Source organism: Pelmatolapia mariae, linkage group LG3_W, assembly GCF_036321145.2.
Source record: "Pelmatolapia mariae isolate MD_Pm_ZW linkage group LG3_W, Pm_UMD_F_2, whole genome shotgun sequence".
NCBI lineage: Eukaryota > Metazoa > Chordata > Actinopteri > Cichliformes > Cichlidae > Pelmatolapia > Pelmatolapia mariae.
The window spans coordinates 92,103,395-92,122,186 of NC_086229.1; the positions used below are offsets into that span (position 1 = coordinate 92,103,395).

The window sequence follows — 18,792 nt, forward strand, 5'->3', positions numbered from 1 at the left end:
TGTCCGGTGCATCATTTCAAAATAAATGTCAGTTTGAACGCTGACGGTTGGCGTATCTGTGCTCTATGTTATAAAATGTAGCAGAAATGCGACCTTTATATCTGGGCTACTGGGAGTCCCAAAGCTACTTTTCACTCTCTGTTTGTGTGAATTTGATCTGAAAAATATAATAAATATATGGAATATATGTATAACAAATAAATACTGGCAAATGTTCTTGTTGGAACTTGTTATTCTGTTTAGATTTTAGGGGTAGTTTTTAGGGAGAGTTTTTCCATCACTCAAATAAATGCTGGAATTTGGGACTCCAGACACAGTCGTTAAAGAAAACATTTGGAGGTGATCGATTCCTTCTTATTTCACTAAAATGTATTTTACTTTGAAGACATAAACTGCAAGCTTCCTGTTTGGATTTAGGTAACAGTGGCCGTATTGTCTCTTGAAGCTTCAGCATCCAGCCGGCAGTTCCAGAGCAGTCATCGGGCTGACAGCGCCACTGCGCTTATGGCTCGGGATTTATGGGAGTTGTATTTTTTTTTAAAGAAAACCCGCTGTGTAATGAACAGAGTGTCCAGTGGTGGACTACATTCCTGCTGGTATAAACAAACCTCATTGTAAAAGTCTATTAATTATAAAACTGAGTTTATAGAGCGCTTCTACTTCTTTCAAATTCATTCTAATTTGAAATAAATCTATTGCTAAATATACAGGTAAGGAAAGCTAAGGGTTCTGTGGTTCAACACTAATATATTTAATGATTTTTTTTAAACTACTGCTCCTTGGACAATTAATGTCCAATTAATTATAAAATAAATTATGATTTTGCATGTGAATTAAAACCACTCCATAAAATAGCATAAATCCCTAAAATATACTGATAACACATATTTTAATTATTCCTATTAAGCACTACCAATACAATTAATCCCACACAACTGAAATTCGTAAATTTTGACAACAATGTCAGTCATTACCAAAGTGACTGGACCAATGATCTTATTTCAGCTTTTGTTTTGCTTTCTGCGACAACGTGGTTGTGACGTCATATCTCCGCGACAAGAAAAGGGCTTCATGGGCATGCCATCGTGTTGAAGGCTTTAAAGTTAAACTTTGTTGTTGCATAAAATCGACAGAATGGATGTAAACGAGGAATATGCCAACAGTTACGGAATAGAAGTTATTCTCGGTGAGGGCGGGAAAACAGCCCCGTGTTGTTCTCATGGTAAGTTTACTTAGAAGAGTAAGCCAAACTGATTTTGATGTCCTCTTTTAAAGTTGCTTAGCTTTTTTATGGATACACTTAGAACAAGATTATCTGTGATATTATACATGTAATCAAGGTATTTTAATATATCCTGCCTATAGTAACTAACAATAATAGGCGTGTATTTCTGAAAACAAAATCTACAACATGTGTACATGTAGAATATAGTACACCCGCTTACAGGTGTCGTGCCAAGGTAGGCATCTCCGACAGAATTTGTTTACCCTTCGTCTCCAGCACCCACTGGGATGTCCAAATCACGGACAAACAGTATCTCTCATTCTTCATTTTTAGTTCACAAACACTTCTTATAATGACTAACTGCTCCTAAAATTTTGGAGATGTTAGCTCTTTATACAGCAAAGTTACAGCTCCCCACGCTGGGGAAACAAATTCTGTCGTGGATACCTACCTTGGCACGACCGGTTTGGACTTTCTTTTTCAGTGATCAGTGGTTGCTGATCAATGGTCATGAGAATTTGCATAATTATGATGAAGGAACTGACTTCCCAGCCTTTTGTTCCTTCAGTGGGCTGGTTTCAGTCATAATCCAAATGTACTGTTTAAGACTGGGGAAACCTGCAGTCAGCTGAGACTGAAGATGGATTGGATGAGTGACCACACGTTTCTCCCACTGAAAACGCTATGTCCAGATGAACAGAATCAACTTTTGGGGACTTTCTTTATCCTTTAAAATAGCTTTGATTCTTTGTGCCACACATACTGCAGGGTGCAGGAAACATTTCTCAGATATTTTGGTTGCAGTGGCAGTTGTTTGCTATACATTGTTTGACCACATCTCTATGGTGCTCTCGGGCCATTTGAGTAGACTGAACTCATTGTGAGGTTAAACAAACCAGTTTGAGATTATCCGAACTTTGTGACACGGCTCGCTATCCTGCTGGGAGCAGCCATAAGAGAATGGACAAGGTGGCAGAACTCGAGTAGGCTGTGGTGTTTAAATTATCAGCTGGTACTAGGGAGCCCAAGTGTGCCAAGAAAATAAGCTCCCACACCATAACACCAGCAGCTCCCTGAACTGTTGATACAAAGCACATGCACCCATCACTTACACCAAATTCTGAGTTTGCTGTCCAAACATCGCAGTAGAATTCTTAAGTCATCAGACCAGCCAATGTTTTTCCAAATTTGTGAGACCATGCTCAAAGTTTTGTAGACTCACTTACCTGTTCTTAGCTGAAAGGAGTGGCACCTGCTGAGGTATTATGTTGTGCATTCAGACATGCTCTTTTGCATGCCATGGTCAGCTCAAAGCAGATTAACTATTCTTCTCTGGCTTCAACGCCATCAGGGAAGCAGTTTGACACAAAGTACTGACCGTTTTCTGTAAACCCTAGAGATGGTTGTCTCAGACCGGGCTGTGTGGGAACACTAACTATGCTACATTCAAAGTAACTTAAATTACTTTTCTTTCCCATTTTTATGCTCAGTTTGAATTTCAAAAGTTTAAATACATTTACTTACTGCCATGCTATTGGGTGATTAAATATTTCTGTTTAATGAGCCATTGAACAGGTGAGCTGAAGACTTTAGTCCATGTTTGTGTGACCTTCTGGGGTTAGAAATGACCCATATTATTTGTCTCTGTGGAATTTTACAAACTTTTAACAACTTTGTATATTTTGTCAGGTCCTACCTTGCTGTTTGAGAAGGTTTGCAAAGGAGGAGAAAAAAGTCGGAGGTTTTATGCATGTTCGGCCTGTCGAGATAGAAAAGACTGCAACTTCTTTCAGTGGGAAGATGAAAAGGTAGGCTTACTGGAAAATTCCAGAGCTCATGATAAAACGATGTATGACATCGATCAGTTTGTTTCAATTCACTTGCGTCAAAGGTTTCAGAAGCCAGGCTGCTGGCCAGAGAAGCAGAGAACCAGTCAACGAGGCCCCCTTTCACCCATAAGGAGTACTGCAGCAGGTGAGAATTTACACTCATTTTGCTTATCTTAGGATGTTTATAAAGCTTCATTTTATTTATTTAATGCTGATTTTGTACGGGATGACTTTTAGGATATTTGTATCTTGTCCTTCAGATTTCAAAAGTTTGTCTCACTCCCTCTGGATGAGAAGAAGTTCTGTCAGGACTGTCAGATTCTGCTCCTGCCAGATGAGCACAGCCTTCACTCTGCTCACATATCCACTCCCATTACTGCAGCACAGCTGAGGAGGCCCAGTGCACTGTTGCGTCCCCTGGACAACAAGAAGAGCAACGCACAGTACTTTTTCACGGACCGCAGTGCAAACTTTCTCTTGGACACTTTGGCAGGTCTGGGATACAGGAAAATACTGTGTGTGGGCACACCCAGGTGAGACAGACACAAGTGTGACCTTTGAATGTATCAGAAAATTTGTCTCAGTTATAGTGAAGCATCTTGTCTGAACTGCCTTGATGGATCAGTTCAGCTGGTGACTTAAAGCAGAAATGGAGCCATTATGTAACCTAAGGTTTCTAATTTGACTGTGACGAGCTCAACACACTAACCAAATCCTCTCTCTTAATGTACATCTTTCTGTACAACTACACTTTGTGATCTCTACACACTTGGAAAAACGCTACCTTCTGTTACATCACATTCTCAAGAAAGTGGCAATGTAGGATTTTGAAATTCATACCATAGATGCATCTAGTACGAGGCTGAGGGGTAGCACTGGTGATCACCTGAATTTTTACTTAATTTTGGAGAAGTCTCTCTGTCTATTCCCACTGCAGCATGATTTTGCCTTCACCGTGGGTCACTGTAGGTATGGCATTTGACAGGTGATACATCAATTATGTGTAACTGTCATATACTGAAGGCTAAATATTTTGATTAGTCAAATCTCAGTTAAATGCTTTAAATGTTTAAAGCTTACAGATGTGTTTTTCATCAGTAATGAGATTGTTGCCTTTTGGGTCAGACTGCAGGAGCTGATCAAGCTGCGAAATCTGGAGCAAAAGCTTGAGCCAATAAAGAGTCTCTTGCTGGACATTGACTTTAGGTAAGTTTGTCTAATTTATGCATGTGTTGCTGCTTTCCTGTATATAATAAAGTGTTCCAGGTATTTTGTGTATATAAAATCAAGGTGAGAATGAATTAGACTACATTTCACTGAGTCTAACATGTTTATACTGCAATATTCACCCTCTTTGTGCATTTCAAAGAATGATGACTGAGCAGAACATGGTGGCATTTGAAACCGATGCTACTGATGTTTCATAATGAGAGAAGATTTCGGGACTGACTGAACTAATATATATGGACTGGCAGTACGTTTCATCACCTGATCATCAAGGCCAATTCCAGTTATCAACAGCCAGTTGAGTAGTGTAGCTTTAGTTACTATGTCTCAGTCTATATTCTGTTATGTAGCTTTTCAAGGTACTTGTATGAAAGGTTGTGTGTTGGTTCATGGAGAAGTTACCACTATGCTTCTGTGGAGGATGTGGGAATCTGAAGTTTAGACATTCTTGAAATACTGTTGAATGACAGCGAGTTGTTGACTATATACAGATACCATTACAACTATTTGGCTACTTGAGAAATACTGGTTTTGTTTAACTGGACCTCCTTAAATTTTAATTGAATACCTCTGGGCTAGATGGTCCACATTGTTATATTGGTGTGGTCAGACTTTTTCATGTACTTATCATGGGCATTGAATGTCAGGGTACATTTTACATTTTTTTTTTATCCACTGTTTTCTCAGTGTGAAACCATTGTAGAAGATACATTTTCATCCCTTAATGCCTAGTGTATCATATGTGATACAAATTAAAACTCATATGTTCAAATAAATATTTCATTTTTTTATTGCCAAAAGATTAAATAAACACTCCATAAATCTTTTCAAAAAATTAGCAGTTATTTCATGGATCAGGCTTCAAAGGTCAAAAGTATACATACAGGCACAAATATGTACTTGTGTATATTTGTTTGAGCCGATGACCCTGGAATCAGATTTAGGGATGATTTCATCAGACTTTCTGAACTTGTGTAAATCTGTAATCCTCTGTAGAACCTACAGTTCCTTGGAGTTTTCCATTGTTCTAAGTTTTGGTCTCATGAGTGCTGTCAAGCAAATCCTTTTTTATGCTGGCAAAGATAAACTACCAGTTGTAGTTAATTGATCAAAATATTTACAGGCCCTGTCAAGTTAAAAAAAAAAAATTAAGCGCCATCTTTAAGTGTATATTTGAGCCTTTAGTCATTAAAGCTTTTATGTTGTACAATCATTCTACGTAGTTCAAAGATATAGCATTCATAGCATTCATCACAATGATGAGCATATGTAAACTTCTAAGCACAACTTTATGTAGAATATGATAATGGTATCACAGAAACATCTGGGAACAAAACTCCAAGTGGTTTGGCCAGACCTGATTGTCCGGTGGTCTCAGGAAGCATATGGCGGGGTACAGGGGTTGAGTGAACTGGTGATGAGCTCTGTCGAACACCGGTGTCATGGCTGCTGAGAACTTTTGCAGGACAACCATGTTTTTTGCATCGTAAAATGTCAGCTGGCCTTTGTCATAATTAACCCACACTCCCACTTTTCTTATTGGAGTCTGCCCCACTCCTTGACATGATATGTGCCGGTTGTTGTGCCATGCGGTCAGATTGCAGTTCTGAAACTCCACGCACCACGAGTTCCTGTTTCGGCCCAGCTTGGCGCCCTTGTCATTGCCCTTTCTCTCAAGGGTGTCATAGGCTACACCCACAGCCCAGGCTGAGCAGCAGCGGACATTAACCTCCCAGTAACTCTGACCTGCTGTGATGGAAGAGGACCCCAGAGCACAGCATACCTTATCAAACTGAAGGGGATGTTCTGGAGCTGGGCAAGCGGAGCCAGAGAAGGACATGCCCCGCCCCTCTGATGTCACTCTGATCAGATTATGGCAAGTCTGCCTGTCGATCATTATGGGGAAAGAATCTGAAAAGAATGAAATAGATTTGTTAATGAGATTTTGATCTTTTGTTATTATCAGAGTTATTGTAAACAAATGTATTATTACTCGTGATTGTAGCAGATAGCGCAGCATATTTGATTTGACAGGCTATTGAGCTATTAGTGTTACAGGGTGGGGATGGGGGAGGGGAAGAGAGGTCAAATTGCTTAGGAAGTGGGCTACTGGAGCACAGCATACATGGAAATGGACTGACAATCTGGAATTGATGGGATGCTTCTAATGAGAGAAGACCAATGCATGTGGGAACTATGGATAAGTAGAAAGCCAACATCCACACTTATGAAGAAGCACCTGGTGGCTCAGTGCAATAGCATCAACAGATCAGCAAACAGCTGATATCAGCTATTTGGATCTACTAAGTTGAGAGTTGATGGACTTGATGCCATGATCATGAATACCTATATTTTGACCTAAACACCATCCAACCCAACCATTTTTTCACATAATGACTGATTTATTTGTATATGCAGCAAATGAGTAATCTGGAGCAGACATTTACTGTAGATTGCAGGGGGGAAAAAGAAAAATGTATTTTTTTGGTGTTATTTTAACCAAATAAAGCATCCCTTGGTTGGCCTACTTTGTTCTGTCATGCTCCCAAAGTACACCTAACTTCACTCACTCTGCTGCTGTAAATGAGTTAGCCTGATAGCATGTAGATGTAAGCATCTTAGTACCTAAGAGTAGAGTCTTTCTCTGCAGCCTGGCCTTGAGGTTTTTGGAGATGGAGGAGAGTGTTTTTAGAAGCCTCTCAAATCTCTCTTCATTCAGCCTGATTTCCTTCTCAGACTTGTCTGGCTTCTTAAGGCTGGAAGAGTGGTGACAAAGATCAAAGTGAGGCACAGAGGTGTGATTTAGACCTCTACGGGGATGAAGCGGCAAATGTAAAAGGTACAGCGATTTACCTTACAGTCTCAGAGTGACCCTTGAGATGAGACATAAGCAGAAATACTGGTTAAAATAAAAGAACACTACTTATAGCTTTGTTATTGAGCTGTATGTAAATCAGACCTGCTCGCCTTCCTTCGCTGTGGTGCTTTTACTCAGCGTTCTCTGTATGCTGCTGATGCTCTTGGTGACCTGGTCGTGGTAGTTATCCCACTTCTTTAGAACCTGGTCCAGCTTGGTCCTTGTATGCCTCAGGTCCAGCTCCAGAGAGTCCAGGATCACCTGTTCATCCTGCTTCAAAATGCACCGCATGTTCTCAAAGTGCTCTCGAACCTGCTGCTTCATGACCTCTGTGGTCCTCTTCAGGAAGGAGCGTGATTAAGTGGACATGTTATTAGGGATTTATTATATGTCATTGCTCTGTTTGCAGTCCTTGGACTTGGTGGTCAGAAATGTGTTAGGTAATTTTTCAGTGCTGGTAGTTTTAGGTTTTTACTTACAGAGAGATCGGCCTTGCGTTTCTTCAGAGACTGGATGCGCGCCTCAGTCTTGGACGTTTCAGCCTGCAGCTCCTGGATACGTCTGGATAACTGCTCCTGCAGACAACAGGACACTTTTTGCATCATAAATGATCTGATAATTAATCCATTATCAAAACTGTGTGTCTTTGGCACCTGATGATTTTATGATCTATCTATCCCATCATACTTGTTAATCAGTTCCTGCTATTCTTTAAAGAGTTCTACACTATACTGATATTTATATGACAGTATTCCTTTTCTTTTTTTGGGCTGCTGATTGCTGAGCTCTCTAATAAAGAAATGTTTTATAGAGAGAAAATGCACAGTTTGCCTTGATTAGGTCACAGTCATTATGGCTTATGACCCATGCGTAGATATTGGTAAAATCTCTAAAGTCTGTGTGTAAGAATCACAGAGTAAATACTTCATGCAGTATTACATTCGAGCCCTGGAGTTCCCCCACCCCTGACCTACAAGATATTAATCCACAAGCCGGGTTTATGGAGATTGGCAGCACTAGAGTGACTTATTAATATTTGGCAGCTAGTTTTAATGCTATAGCCGATTGGTGTATGTTTCAGCCAATTAAAACATATCTGTACCTGAGAGGGTTGTGCAGTTTTGGCAGCCTTACGTTGTAGTTTGGGTGAACGAGAAAAAGGTTGAATAGTGCCGTCACTGCTGGCGTCCAGTGGAGTGAAGCTCAGCCCGTCTTGCAGTAGGCTGTGGATGCCTTCAGAGGGCGCTAAAAGATTAGTGTAAACGGCTGTTGACTTTCCATTACCGAGGGAACACGACTCTCTTTCTGCCATTTCTGAGGACTGAACAAAACAATAAAAACAGATTACATTTCTACATAAGCCATTCTCTCATTTACCTTTATTTAAAAAAGCACTTTCTTGGGATTAGCTTCTGCTGTGTATTTGTGTGTGTATAGATTAAATTAACTCGTCAGGGCTATGAAAAGTTTGAGAAAACCTGTCATTTCATGCCAAGCCTTTACCAAAAATCTATTCCAGATCAGAGTTCCAAGTCTGACCTACTGTAATAATTTAAATAAAACAATAATAATTAAATCCAATGGGGTTTTTTTATTCAAGTTTCAAAGAGACGAGTCTGTTCTGTTGTGTACTGTTTAATAACTTCTGCATGATAAAGGCAGCATATCTGGACTAAAGGATATTCTTTAACCATTATCAAATAATGTTGTTTTAAGAACTTCTTACCTGAGTTCTCTGCGCTTTCTCTGCTGTTTGTTTCTGTAATGTTGTGCTAGAAGTGTAGGATGGGTATGTTCCTGGGTAACAAGCTTCAGCTTGCAGCACATAGTCAGACACCTTATCCTTCCCTGCTGTGTTGTTACCTAATGTGCTGTATACCAGTCGTCGATAGGCTCAAACTTGTTCTTTTTTTTTTTTTAACCAGCGTCCGGAAGCACTGAACAGTCTGTTGCATAATTAAAAAGCCAAAAAAATTCTTTCTGTTTCAGGTATGCTCAGTTCTACAGTCAAGATGAGTTCTGTCATTACAACATGTTTAACCATCACTTCTTTGGTGGAGAGGTAGGAGTTGAGCTGATGTCCTGCTGTGTTCAGTCAAGCTTTCCATCAACAGCCGAGTTTGATAAAGCCTTCTCTCTTATCAGTCATCCAGTGCAACCCTGAAGAACTTCCTCAGAGAGTCTGACGGGGAGAAGGTGGCAATGGTAGCCGACCCTCCGTTTGGTGGTCTGGTGAAGCCCCTGGCCAACAGTTTCTCTCTGCTATCTCACACATGGAAGAAGTTGCAGAGCTCTGGTCAGCACCGCTGTGGAACTTTCAGAATTAATTGTTTCTTTTTATATTTATGACTTGTCTTTTTTTAATAGGTACAAGACGCAAAAACAAAACTTTATGCTAAAATGTTATCATAATTTAAAGTTGATATGGCTAACACGTTAGCAGACATCCAAAAGTGCAGCAGCGTTAAGATACATTTAGAAGCTCTATTGGGTGTTGGAAAGGAGGTTGGTTGAGAAGTGTAAGACTTTAAATTATACAGACTGTAACAGCAAAACAAGCTAAAAGAGGCTAAGACTGTAGATTTGCTTACAATTCTTTTCTCTGCAGGTTAGGGTTAAGCTAAAGTTATAGTAGCAACAAGTCATTGCATGGCTCAAGGAAAGAGACTTTTCGTTTACTGTTAGAACTATTATTTTAAATGAAGAAATCTAGTGTTTGACTGTAACATGAATGTTGTGTTTGTGTGTGCAGACAGCAGTAATGCTAACATGCCCATGATCTGGATTTTCCCTTACTTCTTTGAGCCTCGGATACTGGAGTGTTTCCCATCATTCAGCATGCTGGATTACCAGGTAACAGCAAGGCAACAGTTTAGAGTCATCAGCTAATATTACTCTCTGCATACGTATAGCTTTAGGTTTTTCTAAACTAATAACATTAAGTGATGCGCTGTAATATGTACTTGCATAGACACTCATAATTTTGTCGACTGAAAAATTCCACTGACTTGTACTCTACCCCTTATTTTTTATGTTTATAAAGGAAATGTGACATAGGGGCAACAATTTATGCGCAGACATGAGTGAAAAAGTAGCCAGTGTCTAAAAAAACAAAACAAACATCCAAGTAACAGTTCTCCAGAAAGCCGGAAGAACTATTGCTCAAGACCTAATTACAACAAAGGCTGCTTCCTTGGAAGCAAGACATACATAAATGCTGAGTGACGTAAGACTTTTGCAGAGTAAATACAGTAATGTGCAAGTTCAGGGTCAGGATGGACAAAGTTCTGGGAGGAAAAGGACACATTATGATTCTTAAATTGAAGTTATTTAAAATGTGTTTTTGGCACCTGCTTCAGCTGCAGCATGCTGACTCACACATTAGTTACTGTTATTAGACTACAAACTGAATCAAGGCTATGCTTTTTATCAATGCTCCACTTTCCCTAGATCCTTGGGCTTACTTTATTTATTAGATATTTCAGTGCACTTTACAGTGGAATATTACGGCCACAAAAATAAATAAAAGATTTAGAACTAGAAGTAATGAAATTTCAGTTTTAAAATTTTCAATTTTTCTTTTGAACCAGGTGGACTATGACAACCATCCTCTGTATAAACATGGAAAGATGGGCAGAAAACAGTCTCCTGTCAGACTCTTCACTAATCTTTCACCCAGAGACATCATCCTTCCCAAAGAGGAAGGTTACAGGTTGCAACATGTTCACTCAGTTAAATCCAGATGTGTTCAGAAATAATGTTGGAGATGAGAATGTCTTAAAGTATATGTGATAAAACATTTGAATAGATTGATATTGGTTTGTGATTTGATGTTAACTAAAAGTGCTTGAGCATAGACTGACCAAAGTCATGTTTTTGGTTAACTGTGGAGAATAAAAATCATCTGTTAATTTTCTCAACTGTAAGAAAATCATCGCCACAAAAAGGGCAAAGTTATGAGCTACATTTAAAAGTGTTTAATTAAAGACATCTTATAAGGATATCTCTCTGATATCTCTCACATTTAGCACAAATTTAAGAAGGCGGTTTAATGGGAAACTAATGGATGCATGAATTCATTGGTGTTATTTGTCATTTAACCATGCAGCATCATTAATTCCTCAGCTTCATTTAAAAAATGGGGTTGGGGGTTTTTGTTTTGGTATTTTCAAGATTTTTATATGTGAAGAAATGAACAGCTCATACACTGCCAACTCCAAGTTTTCCTTGTGCAGTTAATAAAATGCATGAGAGTTTTGTGAAACACAAACTGTCAGATGTCTGTCTGTCTTTTGTGTGTATTTAAGCAACTCTGGACATTTGAATTTATAGTGTTTAATTTGTGAATGACCCTCTCATTATTAGATTTTGCCCTTTATGTGAGAGATATGTCTCATCCCTGAACAAACACTGTGCGAAATGCAACCTCTGCCCATCCAAGGTACAAAACTCGTGTGACTGCATTTTATTTTTAAACGGAAAAGGCACTGCATCAAGTTTCCATTGAATCTTTGCATGTCACGGCCTGTATTTTCTGTGTTTGCAGGACGGCCGAGAATGGAAGCACTGCTCAACCTGTGTGAAATGTGTGAAACCGTGTAGGTCAATTAATCACAGATACAAACTGATGTGCAGTTACTGATTTCACGTCACACTTCTCATATATTTCTTGTGAATTTATTTAAATATCTTTCCTGTAAGCCTGGGAGCACTGCCAGTCCTGTGGCCGTTGTGCCCTGCCAGACCACCCATGTACCACCCGTGAAGGGAAGGAGGGCTGCTTTAACTGCGGAAGCCCAGAGCACAAACGTAAAGACTGCTCTGTCAAACACACACACAGGTTCAACAGGTGAGCCAGGGATCTGTTCCTGTTAAGGGATAAATCTTGTTACTCCACTCTGCCCGTAAGATTTAATATTTACATGTCTTAACTTGCTTGTCTGTGTTTTACTCCTCCAGACATCGGACCAAAGCCAAAGTTGGAGGAAAAAAAGGATCCCCCCAGTCCCTCCTCAGACTTAAAGCAAAGAGGAAGTCTGGTGCAGCTCGCAGAGCAAAGTTATTGGCTGGAAAGTCTCTGTGACTTCAGTAGTCAGGCAGTACCTACTGTGCAATCCAAAGCAATATTTTTTTCCTTTTCAGCATGTTTTTTGGCAGTGGTTTAAAGTGTTGTAACAGAATAAAACTTGAAGGGAGAGTTTGGTTTGCACTTTTCTTTAAATGCTGAACTGACAAGTAAAGCTTTCTGTGAAGGTTTCCAGGTCCACAGCTAAATTTCACATCCACATAATATGGCTTTGTATTCAAGTGTTCTCAGAATACTAGCTTATCACCTTCAGCCAGTACAGAAACAAAGAGGAGTAATCAGTCCTTTTTGATCTCTGTAACGCTGCAGGTTTTTCAAGGGCCAGGTAGTGTACAGTGGGTTTTATGTTCTCCCCCTATAGGTGCAGCTAAAGCTTTTTGCATTAATTGCCCATATAATGTAGATTGCACCTGTTTATCATTTTGACTTAGTCAGTCTAATTCAGACCAATTTCATTTACAACTTAATTGCCTACAAAATTAAGAAAGACCCCAACAATCAGACGGTCAACAAGATGCATTTAGCAATGTTGGGTGATTAAAAACTCCCTTTTAACAGGAAGAGACCGCCACCAGCACCAGGCTTAGAGAGGAGCAGCTATTGGCTCAAATACACCTCCTGAAAGATGTGAAAACCCAAGAGCAACAGCAAAATGGATAGAGAATATGCTGCAGTCCACTAAAATACGTGTCCTTGTGTTCACTCTAGGAAAAATGGCTTTTCTCAAGTTTTTCAGAGCTCTGGACTTAAACCTGTAGGCTTGTTTCTGCCCTGTTATACCCTTTTCACAAGCTCTTCCTGTGAGAGTATTCTGACATTAAAGATTTTATGGCTCAATAAATTTCAGTGCACTTCTGAGTATTCCAGCAATTTCGTAATTGCAGTTAAGAATGGCCTTAGAATAGGTTTACAGTTCTTGGCAGGTGTCTTTGCACATTATAACCACTTTCTAAGAATGAACAGCAGGATATTATGCGTTTAATAGATCATCACTAGCATAGTTTAACCAATTTTTCCTGTAGTTTCATTTTATAGCATTCTACTGTTGCACCACATCTTGAGTTCATGTTTGGCCAGCTGATGGCAGTATTGTTGAGGTTTACTTAAAAATCTGCAGTTAACACATACACAACATTACATTTCTTTAAGTGTGATTTTTCCACACTGCAAATCAGAGTACAGATATAGACATTGTTTGGGCAAGCTCTAATAGAACAGGGTATACAGCACATCCTGCCAAAATTATGCACTGAACCTGACAGTAATGGTTCTGGTGATGATGAAAAAAAGACAGGAGTCTCACACTGCTGCTTTCAGTGATGTTTACCTGGTTCAAGCAGTGAAGGCTTCCAGACCCAAGAGCACTTCCCTCTTCACGGTGGATGTAAACAGTGACTGATTTTATGCTTTTATTCTGACAGCCACCTTTGATGGAATGATCCTGTGAAGCCAAAAATGGTTCTTTATGTATCTTACCGTAGACTCACTGCTGAACATAGTTGGGCTCATACGATGTAATTCCTAATCACCCAGCAGTCAAGTGGCTAATTGTTTCAAACAGAGTGTTTGCTTCTTAACAGAATTCTGAATGGGTAATATGTTTTTATTTTTAATATATTAATGCGTTCAACACTTTGCTACTTTTAGTTTTGTTATTCTGTATAAAACTAGAAGTCCAGGTAGAGGGAGTCCTCAATTATATTAGTTAGATACTGTAGGATATACTGATGATGACAGGTCAGAAAAGAAAAATAACACCAGGTACATTAAATAAAAACAGGCTTATGTTACTGTTTAAGTGAGGAGAGTCAGATTTGGTGTTTGTGCATGTGTAGAGGAGTTTATTTCTAATTATTAAAGAAGAAATACATAAAGTCTGAGAAGTCTCGAATGAAAGAGTGTCAAAAATGAAAAGCTGGTATGTGCCAGGATGACTATTTACCTTTTTTGGCTTCTCTGTGTAAAATGCCATCACATTCACAAAATTAACTTTATACTTGTAATTACCAGTTTTCAGGTTTCTTTGCTGACCCTGTTTTTTTTTTTTCAAAAAGTGAAAGAAACCATGAACTAGAGAAGAAAGGTGGGAAGTTAAAGCAGAAAGGGGCAAAGGTCAGCGCAGGATTTAAAGCTGCTAAGCACTGCTGTGTGATTCAAATGCTAAGCAGGCAGAGAAAGATTTTTTTCTGATAGCCTTCCTCTATGAAATGTAAATTAGATGGAAAACAAGGGGGGAAATCAAAAAAATAGAAGCTTCCCTCATCTGTTCCCATGTATTTTAAATTCACACATCAAAACAGTAGACCAGTGGAAGGTAATGATGCAGGTATATGATGAGGCAAAGGAGCAGGGGTGTTGTTCATAAAAATGAGCTTCATATATGCACTAAAACTTATTTTCTTCATATATTATTTTATTAAATTATCAAATCAATTTAAACTTCATAATATAATGATATTAAACATTTTGTATCATGTCAGAGGCTAATAAACATTGCACATTGTTTCTTACAGAGAGAGATGCATACTGTGATAATACCAACATTTGTGTTTAGCAGATTAGCTTAAATCGTAAACTTAATTTAAAGGGGGTGTTTTAGTTGACGAACCCCATAGACTGTATGAAAGAATGAATGTAGCCTCCTGGTCTGAAAAATGGAGCCAATGGAAAAGTGTCATAAACTCGCCTGTAATACCCAAAAGGGGAGCTGGATTGCTCACTTAATATGTATACCTATATGTCTATCAGCACTATTATTAGATTTACCACACGTCACTATTCTGTAGTGGGCTATTTATGATTATTTAGTACTTTAATACTGCTTTTTGATTGCATTACGTTTTATTGAGTTTATTGGGTCATACAGCTACAATCCTAATTTCAAATACAAATAAAAATAGTAAATACATTAATCCATATTTTATTCACAATAGCACATATAAAACATATTAAATGCTTTGATTAATAATTGGCAGAGGTTCACTAATCTGCAAATTAGCAATCTGAAGACTGAATATGTCATCATCTACATGATATTATCAAAAGATTCTGAGACTCTGGAAAAATGTTCATCAGTGCCTCAGGAACTGGCAGCTTGCACATCTGGAAAGGCGCTATCACTGCTGAAAGGTATATACAGGTTTTAGAACAGCATATGCTCCCATCCAATCACCTAGCCTAACCTCACTAACTGCATTTGATTGATTGATTGATTGATTGATTGATTGATTGATATACCTTTATTAGTCCCACAAGGGGGAAATTTCATAAGGCTGCCGACCTATTGCACGCAATGGCGGCGCCATCTTACCCTCCGACCATACATACATTACACAAAACATCACATGGGTAAGACAGGTCAGAGGGGTATAACATGGAAAAAGCACCACATGAGGAAAGATAAGGAGAAAAAATAACTCCCCCCAGACTGAGCTCCAACAGGGAGATCAGTTTGAGAACAGAAAAAAAAACACCTCTGCACATAGCACATGAAAAAACTCTTAATACACCAAAGAAACACATGACAAGCAACAGGGGTGGGTAAAGGGTGAGAGACAGCCGATTTAGACAGTACATCTGGGCCTGCAGCCTGTGCGCTGGTCTCCATGATCCACCGTTCAGCTCCAGCCTTGAGACCGCAGCTGGCGCCACAGGGGTATCCGAATGAAGTGATGGTGAATTTTTTACTTTATTGAGAACAACTCATATGAATTTCAAAGCTGTTCTAACAGTACACTGGTCTCTCAATCTCCCGTTGGAGAGCCGTGAGCTTCTCCATGATGTTATCAGACTTACGCTCCGTGATGTTGTCATTCTTGTGCTCAAAGAGCCGATTTCTGAGAACTCACGACCGCAGTGCGCTTCTCCAAGGTGTGATCCAATTTGCGCTCAGAGGTGTTATTCCGAGCGTGCCCCTCCAAGATGTAATCCAGTTTGCACTCAGAGGTCTTATTCTGAGTATTCACGGCAGCCATAAGCTTCTCCAAGATCTTAACCATGCTACACTCAATGAGCCCATTTTGAGAAACTCACACCTCGTCCCATCGTTTCAATCCCAGCGGGCAGCCTTGCGGGGGGTTTGAACAGCCGGTTCTGCTTCCTTAATTCTTCGATAAGCCAGGGCCAAGACAGCTCCAATTAGCAAGAACCCTGTTATCATGGTTCCGAATAGGTCGATATCTTCAGCACTCAGGCTCACCCAAGCCCAGACTTCTCATTGAGAAAAGGGTGTCAATTGTATTCAGGGACCAGTTGATCAAATCCATAATTCTCTTTTAGGTTTTAGAGAACAGACTGTGAGAGAGTGTTCCAGGGAAAAGTAATACAAAAAAAACACGAGACTAGACAAGGACACAAGAAGCTAAGCAGGGAAGCTAAGGGAGAGGAGGAGGAGGAGAGGAGAAAAGTGTGACCGCCTTCGTCAAGAGCAAGAGCAGAGTGATGACCAGAGTTTACTGGTTATGCTAAATTGGATGTAGGTGTGTATGACTGTCAGGCTCTATGTTAGCCCAGTGACAGACTGGTGACCTGTCCAGTGTGTACCCCACCTCTTGCCCTTTGATATCTGGGATAGGCTCCAATAACCTGGAAAGCCTGAATTGGATAAGCAGAAGAAAATAGAGATCACAAGTGATCACCACAGCATGAAGCGCTGCATGTTTGATTTGGCAGAGTTTAATTACCGGATTTCCTTCATGACACAACCCGAAGGGGATTATTTATGGCCTCAATTAAATTCAGTATATTCAGGCGAAACTAATATCTGGTCGTAAACATGAGCCAAAGGCTTCTTGACCTACTCTCCTCCATCCCAGTACAGTATCACTGTGCTTTTTAGCTCAGAGTAAACCCTGGTTTATGGACTGGCCAAACTTTCCTGACTACACTAAATCCCTCAACAGGGTTTTTCCAGTGTGGTATTCAGTGTGCTTGAAAAATATTGAGATACTTCACATGCTCCGAGGATCAAATTTTTCCTACAGGAACAGGTATGCTGTTTGTATTGCTTCCTTTCTTGACAGATTTTTTTTTTTTGAAATGTATGGAAGTGTAGGCATTGCAAAAGAAGAAAAAGAAAAAAAAGAAAAAAAGAAAGAATTACTGTATAAAAATGGTGGGAACAAAAGGCCCGCTTAAAAAAGAAGCCCAAATCTGATATTTAATGCCAACCTCCTCTAAAGGAGCAGTTGGCATTTGATGTAGGCTATTACAGTGCCGTGGTTAATTTACCTGCTTTTGTCTGGACTGTTCTGACATGTATTAGGTTACAGTGTGTCCAATCTTATGGGTATCCCCTCAGAAGGAATTATGTATCTGTAGTATTGCATTTAGTACATATTAGCATTCTGTTTTTAGATTCAAGCATTATTGTGTCTAACACAGACTCAAATAACTTCTATCAAGTAATCTCCTAAGTTGCAGTTATGTATGAGTCTATTGTATACTATTGTAGCAAAGGTGTGTGTATATGATTTGTATTCTGATCCATGGGTGTGTATTCAGATGTATAAATAAATCTGTAAGTCTGCACAGAGGTTTTTGAATGTGTACAAGAATCTGCAAATGTATATTCAGAGTGTGTATGTAATTAAATTTTTTTATATATAAATAAATCTGTAAGCATGCATAGATATTAATGAATGAACAGCCTTAAAGTTTTGCACAGAAGAACTGAAAGTACAGACAAACCTTTGGTTACTATTTGGCCAGTTTTTCAGCCAGCAGTCTTTGTCCATATCACTTTTGCTACAGTTCTGGGAGTTCTGCACAACAATCTGTCTTTGGGGAGTCAGGGGTTCATTAATCCTAAGCTCTGACTCATGGGCTCAGACTGCATCTGACTCAATAGGTACCACTAGGTGTATTACTCGGTCTTTAAGTGTGACATTAGTTGGCTGGTGGTGGTGGTTGGGCCATACAAGGCAGAATCAAATAGACAGTGAATTTACCATATGCACGTTGTAATTGCATGTAGCCGTTTAAATAAAATTTTAAAAAAATGTTACCAGTAACTGGAAACAGCTGTGTTTGCTCAGCTTATGGTTCACTTAGCAAACCCTGGCACTGCTCCCGATGTCACACGAAGGGTCAGTGCCACTTGGCGAGTAACTTTGAGCTAGAAGATAATTCAAGCATTTTATCTCCTGGTGAAAACTGTCTGAGTCTAACCCATGTGTTGTACAGGCGCTGCTGACGTTCCTGGGGCTCGAACTAATTGTCTCATGATAACCTCCCCAATGTGTCTAGCTGCTCTCATGTTCTAAACATATTGAATTTCATTTTTAACTGGGCTTGGACCTCCCTCACAGTTTTCTTTAATCACGTGTACCCTCAAGGCTTTCTGCTGAACAGTAACTCAAAGGGAGAAAATCCTGTGGAGGCCTAAGGCACCTCCTGCACTACGAACAGCTTGAGGGTCTAACCAGCGATCCCAATTGCATCCATCCGTATGGATCATGGATTTTAAAGTCTTATTCAGCCACTCCACCAACCCATCAATCTGATGGTGGTAGATGCTATCTGAACACATTTAATGCCCAGTAATTCATATAGTTCTTTTAATGACGCA

At 39.5% G+C, this 18,792-nt stretch overlaps 2 protein-coding genes across 2 annotated transcripts; one reads left to right on the forward strand and one right to left on the reverse strand.

The window, feature by feature from the left end:
* Window positions 1–1,059: 1,059 nt before the first annotated feature.
* Window positions 1,060–13,051, forward strand: zcchc4 (zinc finger, CCHC domain containing 4). The gene is made up of 13 exons (XM_063465983.1): window positions 1,060–1,222; window positions 2,915–3,033; window positions 3,117–3,199; window positions 3,315–3,587; window positions 4,180–4,260; window positions 9,128–9,200; window positions 9,284–9,434; window positions 9,891–9,991; window positions 10,729–10,850; window positions 11,504–11,579; window positions 11,685–11,736; window positions 11,840–11,987; window positions 12,098–13,051. The coding sequence occupies exons 1-13, from the start codon at window positions 1,135–1,137 to the stop codon at window positions 12,219–12,221; spliced, it is 1,491 nt and encodes a 496-aa protein (XP_063322053.1). The 5' UTR covers window positions 1,060–1,134; the 3' UTR covers window positions 12,222–13,051.
* si:dkey-219e21.4 (nuclear factor 7, ovary) lies at window positions 5,594–7,836 on the reverse strand. Its single transcript, XM_063501257.1, has 4 exons — window positions 7,618–7,836; window positions 7,249–7,477; window positions 6,907–7,134; window positions 5,594–6,192 (listed from the first exon to the last, which is right to left on the reverse strand). The coding sequence occupies exons 1-4, from the start codon at window positions 7,741–7,743 to the stop codon at window positions 5,594–5,596; spliced, it is 1,182 nt and encodes a 393-aa protein (XP_063357327.1). The 5' UTR covers window positions 7,744–7,836.
* Window positions 13,052–18,792: the final 5,741 nt, after the last annotated feature.